Consider the following 14530-nt stretch of genomic DNA (forward strand, 5'->3'; position numbering starts at 1 on the left):
TGAAAGAAAGGTAGAAGTGACCGATAAAATTAATAGAGTTTTTTAAATTGAGAGCATGTAATGTAATAATGAAAATATTAAAGGGCAAAATTGGAAAGTGAATTATTGAAAGTCATTTTCTCTTTCTAAATGTCACATGAAGTAACTTTTAAACACTACAAGCTACTTTTTTAAACCCCACAAACTAATTTTTTTAAAAGGTATAAGTTATCTTCAAATTTTATTTACGCAACACGTCTAATAGCTTTTGAGTAACTCAAAAACCTACAATCTACTTAAAAAACTACTTTAAAGGTTTGCCGAATAGTAACAATATTCTAGATAATAAGGAGAAAATGATACAGATGGAGTTTAAAAATAAATATAATTAATTGGAAGTAGCAAGTACAAATGAAATGAAATGGAGACAAAACTGAAGAATGTGAGTACTCCAATCCATAGGAGCTTGATGGACTTTTGTTAGATACAAGAATAAAATACTTCGTTTATCATTTAAAATTTTAATTAAATAATTTTCAAGGGTACAAAGTCTATATAATTAGTGAGGGTACGGTTTTATTACGAACAGACAAGAGGTACTAATATCTTCCATGATCCATAACTTAGGTTCATAGACCATATTTTCCAATTTGGGAGAGGTTCAAATCTTTTGGGAGAGGTCAAAATGATTTTACTTATTCCTAAATCGAGAGTCATTATTCCAACCGAAAATCGAGTCATAACAAAAAATAGTAGATGGTGTCCACAAGTAAAGCATATTGTACTTAATTGCATGACGAGTATAGAATCTCATCAATAAACAGTTCACATCTCATTCAATCAGGAAGTGCATTTCTCTTTTCTCTTCAAGTATTTATCTCACTCTATCAAATAGTGTATGTCTCACAATATCATGCATTCACAAACAAAAAGTCAATTTTGGTTTTGTCTCACAATCATCAAGAATAATGTGCAACATGGATCACTAAGGTCTTCATTATGGTTGTAATCTGGCTAGGCTATAAATAACATAATTTTTCTGATCTGAATATATAACAAAGATACTAGTAGACTAAGAGAACAATTCAACATACTTACTAATTCTCATCTTATGCAACTGTATCACAACCACTCTTTTGTACCACAAACCAACTTTATACCTTTTTACTTTACTAGCACATCATCATTCATCTTTTGTTTTTCTCCCTAAGGTGCAAAAATCATCAAGGTGAATCGATAAAAACCATCAATGTGCAATTTTTCTTTCAACCTTTCGCAGTCAATATATTGAGATACAATGCTAACATAGCTTTTGCGGAGCCGCGATGGGTTGTCTTCTATTATACGAAATTCCGAATTTGCTTTCTAATGAAGGCTAGTATTAGAACATTATTTAAGGATTTTTAAACCATTTCAATTATACACTACTTTACTACTTCGAATTATAATTTCATTTTTAGCTTTTCTTTAGATAGTTTAGCTCACTTAGTTCATTGAAACTAAGTGTAAGCATCATAGGTAATAATCGTGATTCAATTGTGCATGATTCTACCACCAGATGAGTATATTATCTCTATCATTCTTACATTGTGTGAATATGAGTAGCTAAGAGTATTTTATTTGGGGTTAAATGTAGCATAAACTTGATGTAACCATCTTTGATGAATAATATTGCAAGAAGTTCATTTCCATTTTAAGTTTTGTCTTTACTTAATATTTGTTTTAGTATTGATCAACTATTGCATGAACTTAGAATAATTTCTTAAGTCATTTTGCATTAGTCTTAACTTGCATTACTCAATACATATTGCATTTACTAGACATAGACTTGTTTTATTTGCCATTGCATGTAACTTTTTAGTACCTAGATATAGAACTAATATTGTGATTTTATAACTCTCGAACTAAATAACATGTGTTACTAGACATAGAGACATATTTGAAGGTTCATATATCTGAACTTTATCATTGTATTTACTAGAGATGGACTTACCTATTATAAAGTGCTAGCATAGACCAAGACACTAGCGACCAACACACTTGATGTGTTGCATTTTTACTCAACTTGCATATTTGCATCGTTAGACATAGAGGCATGTTATTATAAGTCGTAGTTCTTATTCTTATGCATCAAAATCACTAGACATGAGTTTTTCTTGCATGCGTGACTAATTGACTAAGACATTAGTAATTAGTCATATTGAATTATTTATATGGATTGGTTGTTCTAATTTATATGAAATAAAGAATCAAAGTAAAAATTGAGAGTGAGTATGAAGTTTAACTCTAGCTACATTACTATATTATATTAAGTACAATTGAAGTTTTTGTGTCACAAAACAAACAACCCAAAATTACTAAGCTAAGAAACAATTAATAATTGAAAAAGTATACTTTTATAACAATTTCATGTGGAGACTATAATTATTTTACTATACTTATTTCCTAACCAAGGTTATATTTTTTACACCTATTTGTCGGTTGACATTGAGTCCAACAATGGGATAATGTTATTTTAATGTAATAGGTGGGATACAACTTTTCAAGAAAACAATGGGATCAATCAAAGGAGTGCTAATTAACTATTTTACAATTGCACATAGATAAACCAAAATTTTCTTATTATTATTGAAATGATGATGTGACTTAGGTTCACAGATCTATTTCATCTAAACTAGCCCCAATTTTTTAAGAGTTTAAAATATATACACTGACAGTGTAAAGTTTTTTACACTCTTAGTACTTCATTTATTATTGATTTGTGTTACTTTTGTTTGAGAGTCAATAATGACTAATAAATCAATGATAGATGATGACTGACAGTATAAAAAACACTTACACTTTCAGTGTATACATATTAAATCCATTTTTTAATACAATTTGCAAAATTTAAATTAGTATAAGTTAGCAAGCCTACCTCGATCCGGTCAACATTATGAATATCATAATTTTTATCATTTTCAAAAACTTGCTGAGTTGTTTGGGTATGCAAGCAACACATTTGAATTTGTCTACTATCTCTTGGGATTTGGAATGGAAATATCAAAGAAGCATAGATAAATAAATTTGTAATAGTTTAGTAGTATATTACTATATGGCAAATATATAATTAAGGTCATTCATTGCATTACAAAACAAGGTGAAAATACAAGTGAACATTATTGACAAGTAATAAAGAGTAGGAGAGAAAGATAAGAATGGAACAAATAGAAATTTAGTATATAATAGTAAAATTTGTGTAAGGCGATACTAATAAAACAAATTAAATAATTATTGAGCATAATATCTATGTATTATCAGTATAAAAATTTATACATAATCAATATATTATTACTATTCATTTATATTATTTTTTAAATAGTCAACAATAATTAAACATTAATGATAAATAATACAAGTGTATAAAACTTATATACTAGCACTAGCGCTGCATATATTTTCTCTCATAATTATTAATGTAAAGGGATAACATCTGTTCAAATTTCAAAGCTCAAAATCTATACAGCTGTCTAACTCATTATTATATAAGCAAAAGTTTATAGAAATGTCGGTTTTATATGACTTTGGACAATTTTATTAAATGTTAGATTTATTTTTAAAAATTATCCTTCATCACTATGTCTCACCCATTTTCTGTTTTCATTTTAGGCTAATTAATCAAAGTATTTTAGTAACAAAATTAATTAATGTATTTAGAAATTTTGAAATGATCATAAAAATGATCGAAATCATTCTTTCCAAATATACCTATAAAAAGGATCAGGAGTTTAAGATACTTATTTTTTTTTGTAATAAAGTATAATACTCATTTATTATTATTATTATTAATTAGCTAAGGATGTCTTATCACTTTTGTGTCTAAGAACCAATCACCTTTGGATAACATGATTGCCACTAAGTATCATTCTTAAAAGATTTAATATTTATTTTTGGTCTCGTACAATACTTGACAACCTATCAAAACCTTTCACCATCAAATAAACTCTGATTAATAGTTTATAAAATATTTTCCAACAGATAATAACAAGAGAATATCATAAATAGAAAGATATTATGATACACTACAACTACATATTAATCATGTATTTAAAAGAATAGCTTAAATGGTTGAGTTTAAAATCTATACAATTTCAGTCTATCATCTACTAGTGATTTGTAATACTTTTTATTTGAAAGTCAATAGTAGTTAACATATTAATGGTGGAGATTTGTTGACAGTGTAAAAACACTTACACTGTTAGTATATACATATTAAATTTTATATAATATATGTTAAGAATAATTTTTCTTACTAATTTTTATTAGAATATTAATGTCTTAACATTTTTTATTTAGCTAATTTAACACCCAAATAGTTTAAATATTTTCTTATTCACTATGAGGGATTCACATATTAAATCTTGTTTTTCTTTATCTTATGGCATGTATGCTTCACCAAATTAATATTTCAATCTTACCTCAATCACATTTGCTTAACAAAACATAAAAGTTTTTTTATAGTAAAAATATTAATACTCAATAGAAATCAATTAATAGGTTAATATAAAGATTTATATATAATCTATATATTATCTATCATTTATTTATATTACTTTTTTGAATGATCAATGATAATCGAAAATTAATTATAGAAGATTAAATAATAGTCTATAGAACTTTTATACTGTCGGCGTATATATTTTTCTCTCATCAATCAACTTAGACCCAACATTCATGAAGTTAATCTACATACTATATAGAGCAAAACTGCTTCCATCCCCCAAACATAGTCTTCCATTACCTCTCTCACTCTCTCTCTCTCTCTGTCTCTCCCAAAATGAAGTCTCAATATATTGAACTTCTCTATGGGAACACTATCCTAAAACAAATTCCAAAAGTTACTATTCTAGGTTTCTTTGTCATACTTATATTTACTGTTACACCATTGTCTTATCCTATGTTTGGTTTCTCTTCAATCTTGAGAATCAAAGAATCTAAGAAGCCATTATCCTCCTATGTATATGATCATTTCAATAATAATAATACTAATAATAATCATGATAATGAGGCTGCAATGTTTTCCTCAACATCTGTAGAAAAATGTGATATTTTCACAGGAGAATGGGTACCAAATCCAAAGGCACCATATTACACAAACAAAACATGTTGGGCAATTCATGAGCACCAAAATTGCATGAAATATGGAAGAGCTGATTCTGAGTTCATGAAATGGAGGTGGAGGCCAAATGATTGTGACCTTCAAATATTCAACCCTTTTCAGTTCCTAGAAATTGTTAAGGGGAAAACTATGGCTTTTGTTGGAGACTCAGTGGGTAGAAATCAGATGCAGTCTATGATATGCCTTCTATCAAGAGTAAGTCTTTTTTAACTTCATTTTCTCAAACTCTCCTTCTACATTTTTATTTTTTTCCATTTCATTTTATGTTTTTATCCGAGTAATTGAGAATCTCATGAACTGATCGGTAGGAAGAGTAATCAATATACGATTGATTTGTATGAGGTCATCGATAAAAAAGATTTGTCTAAGTCATTTTGTTTCTTTTTGTCCAATTTACTTCTATTTAGCCAAATTTCTTCTCTTTTTATCGACAACCTAACGAGAAATGTTGTTTGTTTCATAACTACTTCAAATCATATAGCAACTTCTTCATTTATAAGAATATGACTGATATATTTATTCTCCTAGATCATATTATGTAGGAGTCTCTTTTCTTCTACTACATTTTTTTCATCTCATATAAATTTTGAGTTTAATTAGTGTGTACAAATTCTATTTAACAAATGAACAGTAGTGAATGGTACATCTTAGAAGTCATTTTCTCTAATTTTATATGCTTTTGGTGTCACTTAATTTTGAATCTGATTGCATAGCATGCTTCCACTTTACCCAAACTTAATCACACTTTTCCTTTCAATCTCAATCACACTTGGATTTCCACATTGAAAAGTTATCATTAGCCTTCTCAATTAGTTATGTCATTTTGTTTTTCAAGGAGGTAACTAGATCTGTGAGATTGAAGGAATAGATAAATTATGAAATAGATGTAACATGCTTATAATCATAAAGCATGCATGCCAATGGAATCTTAGCACTCAAACTATGACAACCACATTGAATGTAGATATTATGTCCTCTAGGTCCCTAACCAGGCCACATGGGATAAGTGAAGTTATTGTCTCTTTATTAAGGTTAAAATATTCAAACCATATATGTTGTAAGAATCGAACCAGAGTTATCCGATATGAATACTCATTACTATACAGTGATGGATCTAGGACGACTCGGAGTAAGAAAGATGAGTCATGTCATACCAATAAAAATATATTGGATAATAATAAATGAGTAACATAAGCATAATTTTAGATAATCACCACTGACATGATATTGTCCAGCCAGAACAACTACACTTCAACCACTTCAATATTATGCAAAAATAAATAAATAAATATTTTCCATTTTTTAGATATAATTTTTTTCAGTGTAGTTCATTTTTTTTCCTTTTCATTTCTTTTAGATTTGTTTCAAGTTTCTCCACACTCCTAATTTTTTATTTCTGCCATTAGTGACTTTCCATGTTTATATGATATAAATGTGATGATTTCTTTTTTTATTTATTACCTGCTGTCATGGTTTCATTTTCTATAGTAAACACTCTTTTCTAGCAACCTGGGGTCCCTTACAGGAGTAGTTTATATTTTAATTTATTGGCCTCTTATTTAGATGACATTAGTATTATGAAGAGGTTATGTCACCTAAACCTGCCCTTAAATCTACTATAATTGTTGAAGTCCTAACCAAACCCATAAAATAGGTCTGGTTAAGAGGTCTCAATTATAAGATCTATATATTATATATATATATCAGTAAGATGTTGGTTTAGTGGTGTAAAGTCTCACTGGATCTTCAGGTCGAGAATTCAATTCATGGGAGCGACACTTTTGAGAAGGACATCCACGAATCCCAAAAGGGATTAGTTCCTTGTCCAAAAAGATGAAAATATACTTTGGGTAGTACCAAAAAAAATTATAAGATCTATATTTGTTAAGATAATTTAAAAAGTTGCCCAGGGTAGTTATATTTGTATAGTGGTCTTTAACAAAATATAATGCTAACTGTTTTTAATGTTTATACTAGAATTTGACAATCCAACTAATTAATGACTTGTATAAGGAGATAAGTTATCTCCTTCTGCCAGTGAAATCATGACATGTGTCATGTTTCATCATTTTCTATAAAAATATTTTTAAAAATAAACAAAATAGCACATATGTCACATTTTTACTGGCTAGAGGAGATAAGTTATCTCCTTATATAAGGAGATACATTATTCTCTTAATTTGGATTGGCTTAAGTTGTTGTTTTTATGTGAACATTGAATAATTGCTTGTTCAATTCATCTTATGGTGGTCCACTTAATTATTAAGTATGTAACTCTACTTTTGATTTTTTTTTTGTTCATATCCAAGCTTTTGAAACTTTTACAAGTAGTATATTTTACTGTACTTGTTGATAAGAATTAAGCATTATATTAGATCATCTTAACCTTTAAAACATACATTAAATATTTCCAGAAATTTATGAATATTTAACAACTTAAATTTTTTTATTTATTTTTTCTATTTTTACTTTCTAACACTGCACTAAGATGCAGCTTAATTATCTAAGTTTAGTAAATAATTTAACAAGCTATGGGTTGGATCCATTGGATCTATAACATGTTGCTTTTTTCAGCTGGCAACAGAAAAGCTTGATTTAAATAACAATAGAGCATGTGTAGAATAAGTTTGACTTAACCATAGTTGTTGCTTGATGGAGTCAGTGCAATTATAATTTCATTATTAATTTACTAAGTGTGCTGTCCAATGCAGAAGTTTCTATAAATCTGCATACAAAAAGAGAGTCTTTAAAATTACAATTGAAAGATAATTTAATTTCAGAATTAAAAAAATACAAGTTAGAATGAGACATATAATTCTTTGAGGAAATAGCTGAATTATAAATGACATGTGTGATTCTGTGAAATGAAATAAAATATGAGTAAGTTGGTCTATAATTTCAGAATTTAGAGTTTTTAATTGTGGATATTGGGAATAAGAAATTATTGGATAATACATGCATGTCAACATGAGTGAGTAGGACTCGACTATGATTAAGTTTTAATAGGTTTGAGTTTCATCGGATCTAGGGCCGAGTTCGGGTTCAAAGATTAGATCCGCTCGATATTTAAGGCCGGGTAAGGACCAAACATGACCCATCCTGGCTCGTCTCATGGTCACTCACTTATAATGTTTGTATATGTTTTTATTCAAACGTGTATAGATTAAGGTCACTTTTTTGTCGAAAGTATCATTGATTCTCTAATTTTTTCATCTTATATAAATGTTTAATAACATATTCATAATAATAAATAATATTTAGAAGATTTTATCTAAAATGAGTATGCATTATATTTAATCGGGTTTAGGTTTGGGTTTAAAGGTTGACTCGATCGATATTTAGAGACGGGTTAGCTTCGAATCTAGGGTCGAGTCCTAGTTCAAAAAATGACTTGACCAACATTTAGGGTCGGGTAAGGACAAGTCTTAACCCAACCCATGCTCACCCCTAGTCAAGATGTCTTAACCTATTGAACTACCAACAAAATATTAGTCAAATAGTATAAGACGTTGCTGGATGTCCTCGCATCGTACTAGACTAAATATCAAAAGTTTGGTTCTTATCAAGAATATTTATTAGGAGAGATAATTATACACCCTAAAAGATATTGGTTTCATACACATAGGGTGATACACCCTTCTTTATACAAAAAANNNAAAAAAAAAAAAAAAACTATTAACCTAAGACATTGAATATGAAATCCATGTTTATTAATGAATGTTTTGTTTGATAAACTTGAACAATGACTTCTCTTTTTGTATAAAAAAACAATTACTGGTCTTGCTCTTTTCTTTTGTCTTACAAAATTACATCTTTTTTTGTCTTATGGATTGATAATCTCATCAATATTAACTTGTCAGGTAGAGTGGCCAATAGATGTATCATACACAAAAGATGAACATTTCAAAAGATGGAAGTACCCTAGCTACAACTTCACTATGTCCTTCTTTTGGACACCCCATCTAATCAAAGCTCAAGTAGCAGATTCAAATGGTCCAACCCAAACAGGTCTCTTCAACCTTTACCTTGATGAATTTGATGAGAAATGGACAACACAAATTGAAGGTTTTGACTATATCATTCTTAATGGAGGACATTGGTTCTTTAGGCCAATGGTTTTCTATGAGAAACAAAAAATTGTTGGATGCCATTTTTGCCAACTACAAAATGTCACTGACCTAACCAAATTCTATGGCTATAGAAAAGCATTTAGGACTGCATTTAAATTCATTAATAGCTTAGAAAATTTTAAGGGTGTAACATTCCTTAGAACATTTGCACCATCACATTTTGAAAATGGGTTGTGGAATCAAGGTGGGAATTGTGTTAGAACTAAACCATTTAGGAGCATTGAAACTATGTTAGAGGGAACAAATTTGGAGCTATATATGATACAATTAGAGGAGTTCAAAATTGCTGAGAAAGAAGCCATAAAGAAGGGTATGAAATTAAGGTTGCTAGATACAACACAAGCAATGTTATTAAGACCAGATGGTCACCCAAGTAGATATGGACATTGGGCACATGAAAATGTGACACTATATAATGATTGTGTGCATTGGTGCTTGCCAGGGCCTATAGATACATGGAGTGATTTCTTGTTGCATATGTTAAAGATGGAGGCTATAAGTTCTACTAATAGAGATAAGATGCTTCATTTAAACACAAATTCATAATCATATAGTTTTTTTTTATAAATATTTATATCAATTGCATGCATGCATAGTTTTTCTTGTAAAGTACCATTTTTTTTGTTAAATTTTATGATGTAATATGGCATGTTATAAAAAAGTGAAGAGTTTTCATGGGCAAGTTATATATTTTTTCTTTTCATTTTTACTATGGTATTAGGATGATTTTAACAGAGAACCTGATTTAACATGTTTTAGTTTCTTAAGTTTCTTATGGTGCTTTAGTGTGTGAGTAGTAAAAAATAATCTTTAAATAAAATAACTGATGATATAAAACTTTACCTACAAAATATTAAATGAAGATAGAAATTTTGATAAAAAAACTCTTCATCCCATAGTTACCTTATGATTAAATTGTAGAGGTGAGTATAACTCTTTCCTATCCGTTAGTCTGGTTTATTTGGTAAGATTATAATTAGATTTCTATATGATTGATTTTATTAAGTCCAGGTTCAAGAAAAAGAATTAGATCTGATTAATATTTCAGGTTGGTAAGGGTATGTTCCTTATCCATCTCAACTCGATTTCACTTCTAACTTATATTTATATGTGTTTATGTATAAAATAATGACATATCTTTAACACATAGATAATGTATTTGATTTAAGTAACTTGTCTACTGATATAATCTATTTTTTAATGATGTTTTTGTTAGTAATTTAGGGCACCCACGTCTATCATTTCATGTCATTTTTTATCTTTTCACCATATATATATTTAAATGTTTCACACAACATTTATATATATATAAATAAATAATATTGAGAAAATATATTATAATTAATCGGATATAAGAATGAATTCGAGTTTAAAAGGTATCATAATTAATAATTAAGGTTACCTAAGTCCTCGTGTTAAAGATCAGATATGAGACAAATCTTACTCGATTTAACTTAGGCTTACCCCTATGATTAAGTCAAACCATTGGCATGTATATTCAACTTGACTTCTTCAAAACAGGCTATATCTTAAAGTAGCTCCTTAAAAATATAAAGTTACCTGACTAATTTCTTGGTCAATTAGATATAGTTTTAAATTTTTAATATTTTATGTCTATTTTTTTTCAAGTTAAGAGTATACTAATAAGTAATTTATTAAGTTCAAGAACACAATGAAATAAATCAAAGGTTATTTCATTGGGATGAATAAAATTATAAAATACATTTTTTTATATTTGTTTTCAATATTATTTTTCACTTTCTATTATGTCTTTGTGAATTAAATGTCAAATAAATATTATTAATGTATTTGTACAAACAATTGTATACCTATTTTCACTTTAGAAATTATTATACCCATATTAGTGATTAGTATGTAATTTCTTGTACCTCTAATACATTTATAGTAAAATTACTTTTGCTGATAAAAAGTAATTAGTATGTAAAAATAAAAAAATGTATAAATGAAAGAAACATTATCTTATTTATAATCGGATAGATCAAACTTATAATCAAATAATTATAATGGATTGTAATTGCAACTGATTTATAAATTGTGATATCATTAAAGTTAAATTAGATTTCATTAACCAGTTTTAAGAATTTTAACATTAATTGTAATCATTAAAATTACTCTAAAATAAAAACTAAAAATATTAGTGTTGTTAGAAAATAAAGGTAATATTTTTTTGTACATGATAATAAAGGTAATTTAAAAAATGAGAAAAAATATTGGACATATAAGAAGCCCAATGTGGAAAATTTACTAGATGCTTCTAACTGTATGGCCACTTACAGATATAAGATTTCTCATCAATGTGGAATTCAAACTAATGTTATTATTATATAACATCAACTAAATTCTTATCAAGTGGAATTTACTAATTTTACTAATTACATTCATCACTTATTTTAAGGAGAAAAGAATGTATACACTAACAGTCTTATATTTTGTCATTTTATTATTCATGTTTTATCTATTTTAATATCTGGATTGTAATTAATATATTAATATAAATTTGAAGCATCTAATAGCCGCCACAACGCAGCTATTATACATGTTCTTTAACTTTAAGAATCGATTAAAGATTATAAACTCTTGATGATTGATGATTAAGTAAAAAAAATATTAAAAAAAAACTACGTGCTTATCTATTTAAGAACTTCCTTTATATTTGTGGCTTTGGATACTGAAAGATAACGAGACCTTAATGGATCCAAGTTTCTATTCATTAATTGAGAGATAAATATTTTATTTTATTTGCATTTTTAATAATAAAATTTGTACTTCATTATATATAAAATGATAAAAATGTTTTACCATATTTTGATTTACTTTATTTTTTGTAGTACTTGTCTCTCTATTGATAAAGAGAATTGAAGTACAAAAACAATGATTGATATCATGTGAGGCAACTACGTCATTGGAACTTGCCAATTGTTTACGAAAAATATGAAAGTGATACCATAGCTACTATATAATATATATATGTATATATATATATATATATATATATATATATATATATATGAATCTTCATATTTCATTTTCTAGTCATAACCTAAGAAAATTAAAGTCATATGATGGGTACTTGAATCAGCATTGAGAAGCAATTATATATGTTGTTCGTCAAAGACTGGTACTACATCCCATCAAGGAATACTAGTTAAGTATAATGGGGAATAGCAATCATATATTTTTATACAAATTTTTCTATACTCGAAAAAATGACATATATTAAAGTAGTTAAAATGAGTCTCATGTTAAAGGTTTGATTTATGAGAGCGATATTTGTTGGAGATGTAATTATATACCTTGAAAGAGATTAGTTTTTTATCCAAAATGGTGAAGAAATACTCTTATTAGTACCAAAAATAATATAGAAGTGAGTGAGTGTTTTAAATTGTATGTGTAGTTGTAAATAAATTGGATTGTATTTTACTTTTCTAAAAAAATATATATTCAAATATGATTGATGTTTCCACAATTATAATCATGTAATTGGGATGAAAATTGAGTTTTGTTGTTTGAAATGAAAGAAATGTTTTATGAGGGAAAGGAGTGAGAACAGAGATGAGAATGGAACAGAAATGACACACATCTGCTGTACCATAAAGTGTGTCACTCCATGTGTCACTGCTTGTTATTGGTTGAAAAAATATATTTAAATTAAAATTTTAATAGTTAATTATTTTTCTGACAAATCACAAGCAGTGACACATGGAGTGACACACTGTTTTGGGACAACAGATGTCCACCCGTAAGAAGGTCGGGATGAGAGAAGAGAGGATTGAAATCTTTCTTTTTTTGTTTAATTTAGAGTGATGTTACTAAAATAACCTTATTGGTACTCTTATTTTTCTAAAATAAAAAAGATATTTTTGACAAAATTTTATGGTATACAATGCTATAACATGTACCTAACTAAAAAAGAGTTTCCAGATATTATCAAACCTTTCTTACTTATAAACAATCATTGATAATAAAGTATAAGCTAAAAGAGATCTATATTAGATGTTCGATTCCTGAAATTGACACTTGTTGGAAGTAATAGTCATGTACATTTAAAATGATTAATTTCTTACCAAAAAAATGTGAGAGAATACTCTTATTAATACAAACAATAATATAGAAGTGACTATGTATTTTAAATTGATGTTTTAGTTCTAAATAAATTGGATTGTATTATTACTTTTGAAAAAATAATATTAAAATATGATTGATGTTTCCACAATTATGATCAAGTAAAATTGATGTTTTAGTTCTAAATAAATTGGATTGTATTATTACTTTTGAAAAAATAATATTAAAATATGATTGATGTTTCCACAATTATGATCAAGTAATTGGATACTCTTCCAAAACTGTTTCTAGGTATTGAGTAATCAGTCAAAAGTTGTAAATTTATTCTTTTTTTTTTACATCTGAATTTAACTTCCTTTAAACTTTTACAATAAGTTCATAATTAAACTCTGACTTTTTGGTTTGAAAAAAAAAACATGAGTGATATAAACACTTTAAATATATATGATAAAAAAGTTAAATAATAAATGAGAAATAATGAATGAGGACACGTGTCAAATAACAGTAACCTTAACGTGAAATGTGAAGATTGGAAAAACAACAATGACTTCACTGGCAAGAGAAGACAAGTCTCAAAGTAAAGACTTGTTGAGACTCAAAGTTTAATCAAAATCATTTCATGAGAAAATTATCATTATGAGATGAAATTAATATGTATATACCGATAGTTAAATGTTTTTTACACTGTCAGTGAATCATTCACCATTGATTTATTAACCACCATTGATTCTCAAACAAAAGCAATACAAATCAATGGTGGACGATGTGTTGACAGTGTAAAAAACTTTACCCTATCAATGCATAGATTTTAAACTCTTATGATATTACTCAAAATTATTCAAGAGGTTAATATTGGTGGAGGAAATAGTTGAAAATTTAGTAATAGTAAAGTTATTATAACTTATGATCTCAAAACACCAATTTCTAAGGTACATGTGTGAGAGGCTAATTAAAAAAATTATATTTGATATTATTTATCAACTAAGCATGTTTCTTCTTATTAGATTCAATTATTTATAGCTAAAATTGAAGCTTAATGTATTCAATAGTGGTAGATTATAGTAAGTAAAAATGTACTTCACTTTACATTTAACATCAATAGTTCAAATTCTATGCTCATAATTAATTTTGAGAAAAGCTTTAACCATTAGAAGCTAAAATTCAAGAAGCTTCCTTAACT

The 14530-nt window shown here is 27.5% G+C and overlaps 1 protein-coding gene across 2 annotated transcripts; it reads left to right on the top strand.

Moving 5' to 3' along the window:
* LOC109353421 (protein trichome birefringence-like 19) lies at positions 4756-9949 on the top strand. Of its 2 annotated transcripts, XM_019595690.1 has the most exons (3): positions 4756-4987; positions 5018-5332; positions 8998-9949. In XM_019595690.1, exons 1-3 carry the CDS (start codon positions 4796-4798, stop codon positions 9811-9813), a joined length of 1323 nt encoding a protein of 440 aa, XP_019451235.1. In that variant the 5' UTR covers positions 4756-4795; the 3' UTR covers positions 9814-9949. The 2 variants fall into 2 exon arrangements, with proteins under 2 accessions (XP_019451235.1, XP_019451234.1); XM_019595689.1 differs by having other exon boundaries at positions 4756-5332.

This window comes from Lupinus angustifolius, chromosome LG08 (assembly GCF_001865875.1).
Source record: "Lupinus angustifolius cultivar Tanjil chromosome LG08, LupAngTanjil_v1.0, whole genome shotgun sequence".
NCBI classification, from domain to species: Eukaryota; Viridiplantae; Streptophyta; class Magnoliopsida; order Fabales; family Fabaceae; genus Lupinus; species Lupinus angustifolius.

What these genes read in the sequence shown, in the direction of transcription:
- LOC109353421 (XM_019595689.1), top strand. Translation starts at nt 4,796, where the DNA reads ATGAAGTCTCAATATATTGAACTTCTCTATGGGAACACTATCCTAAAA. An exon ending in TGATATGCCTTCTATCAAGA is followed by an intron (nt 5,333 to 8,997) that starts GTAAGTCTTTTT and finishes TTAACTTGTCAG; the next exon opens with GTAGAGTGGCCAATAGATGT.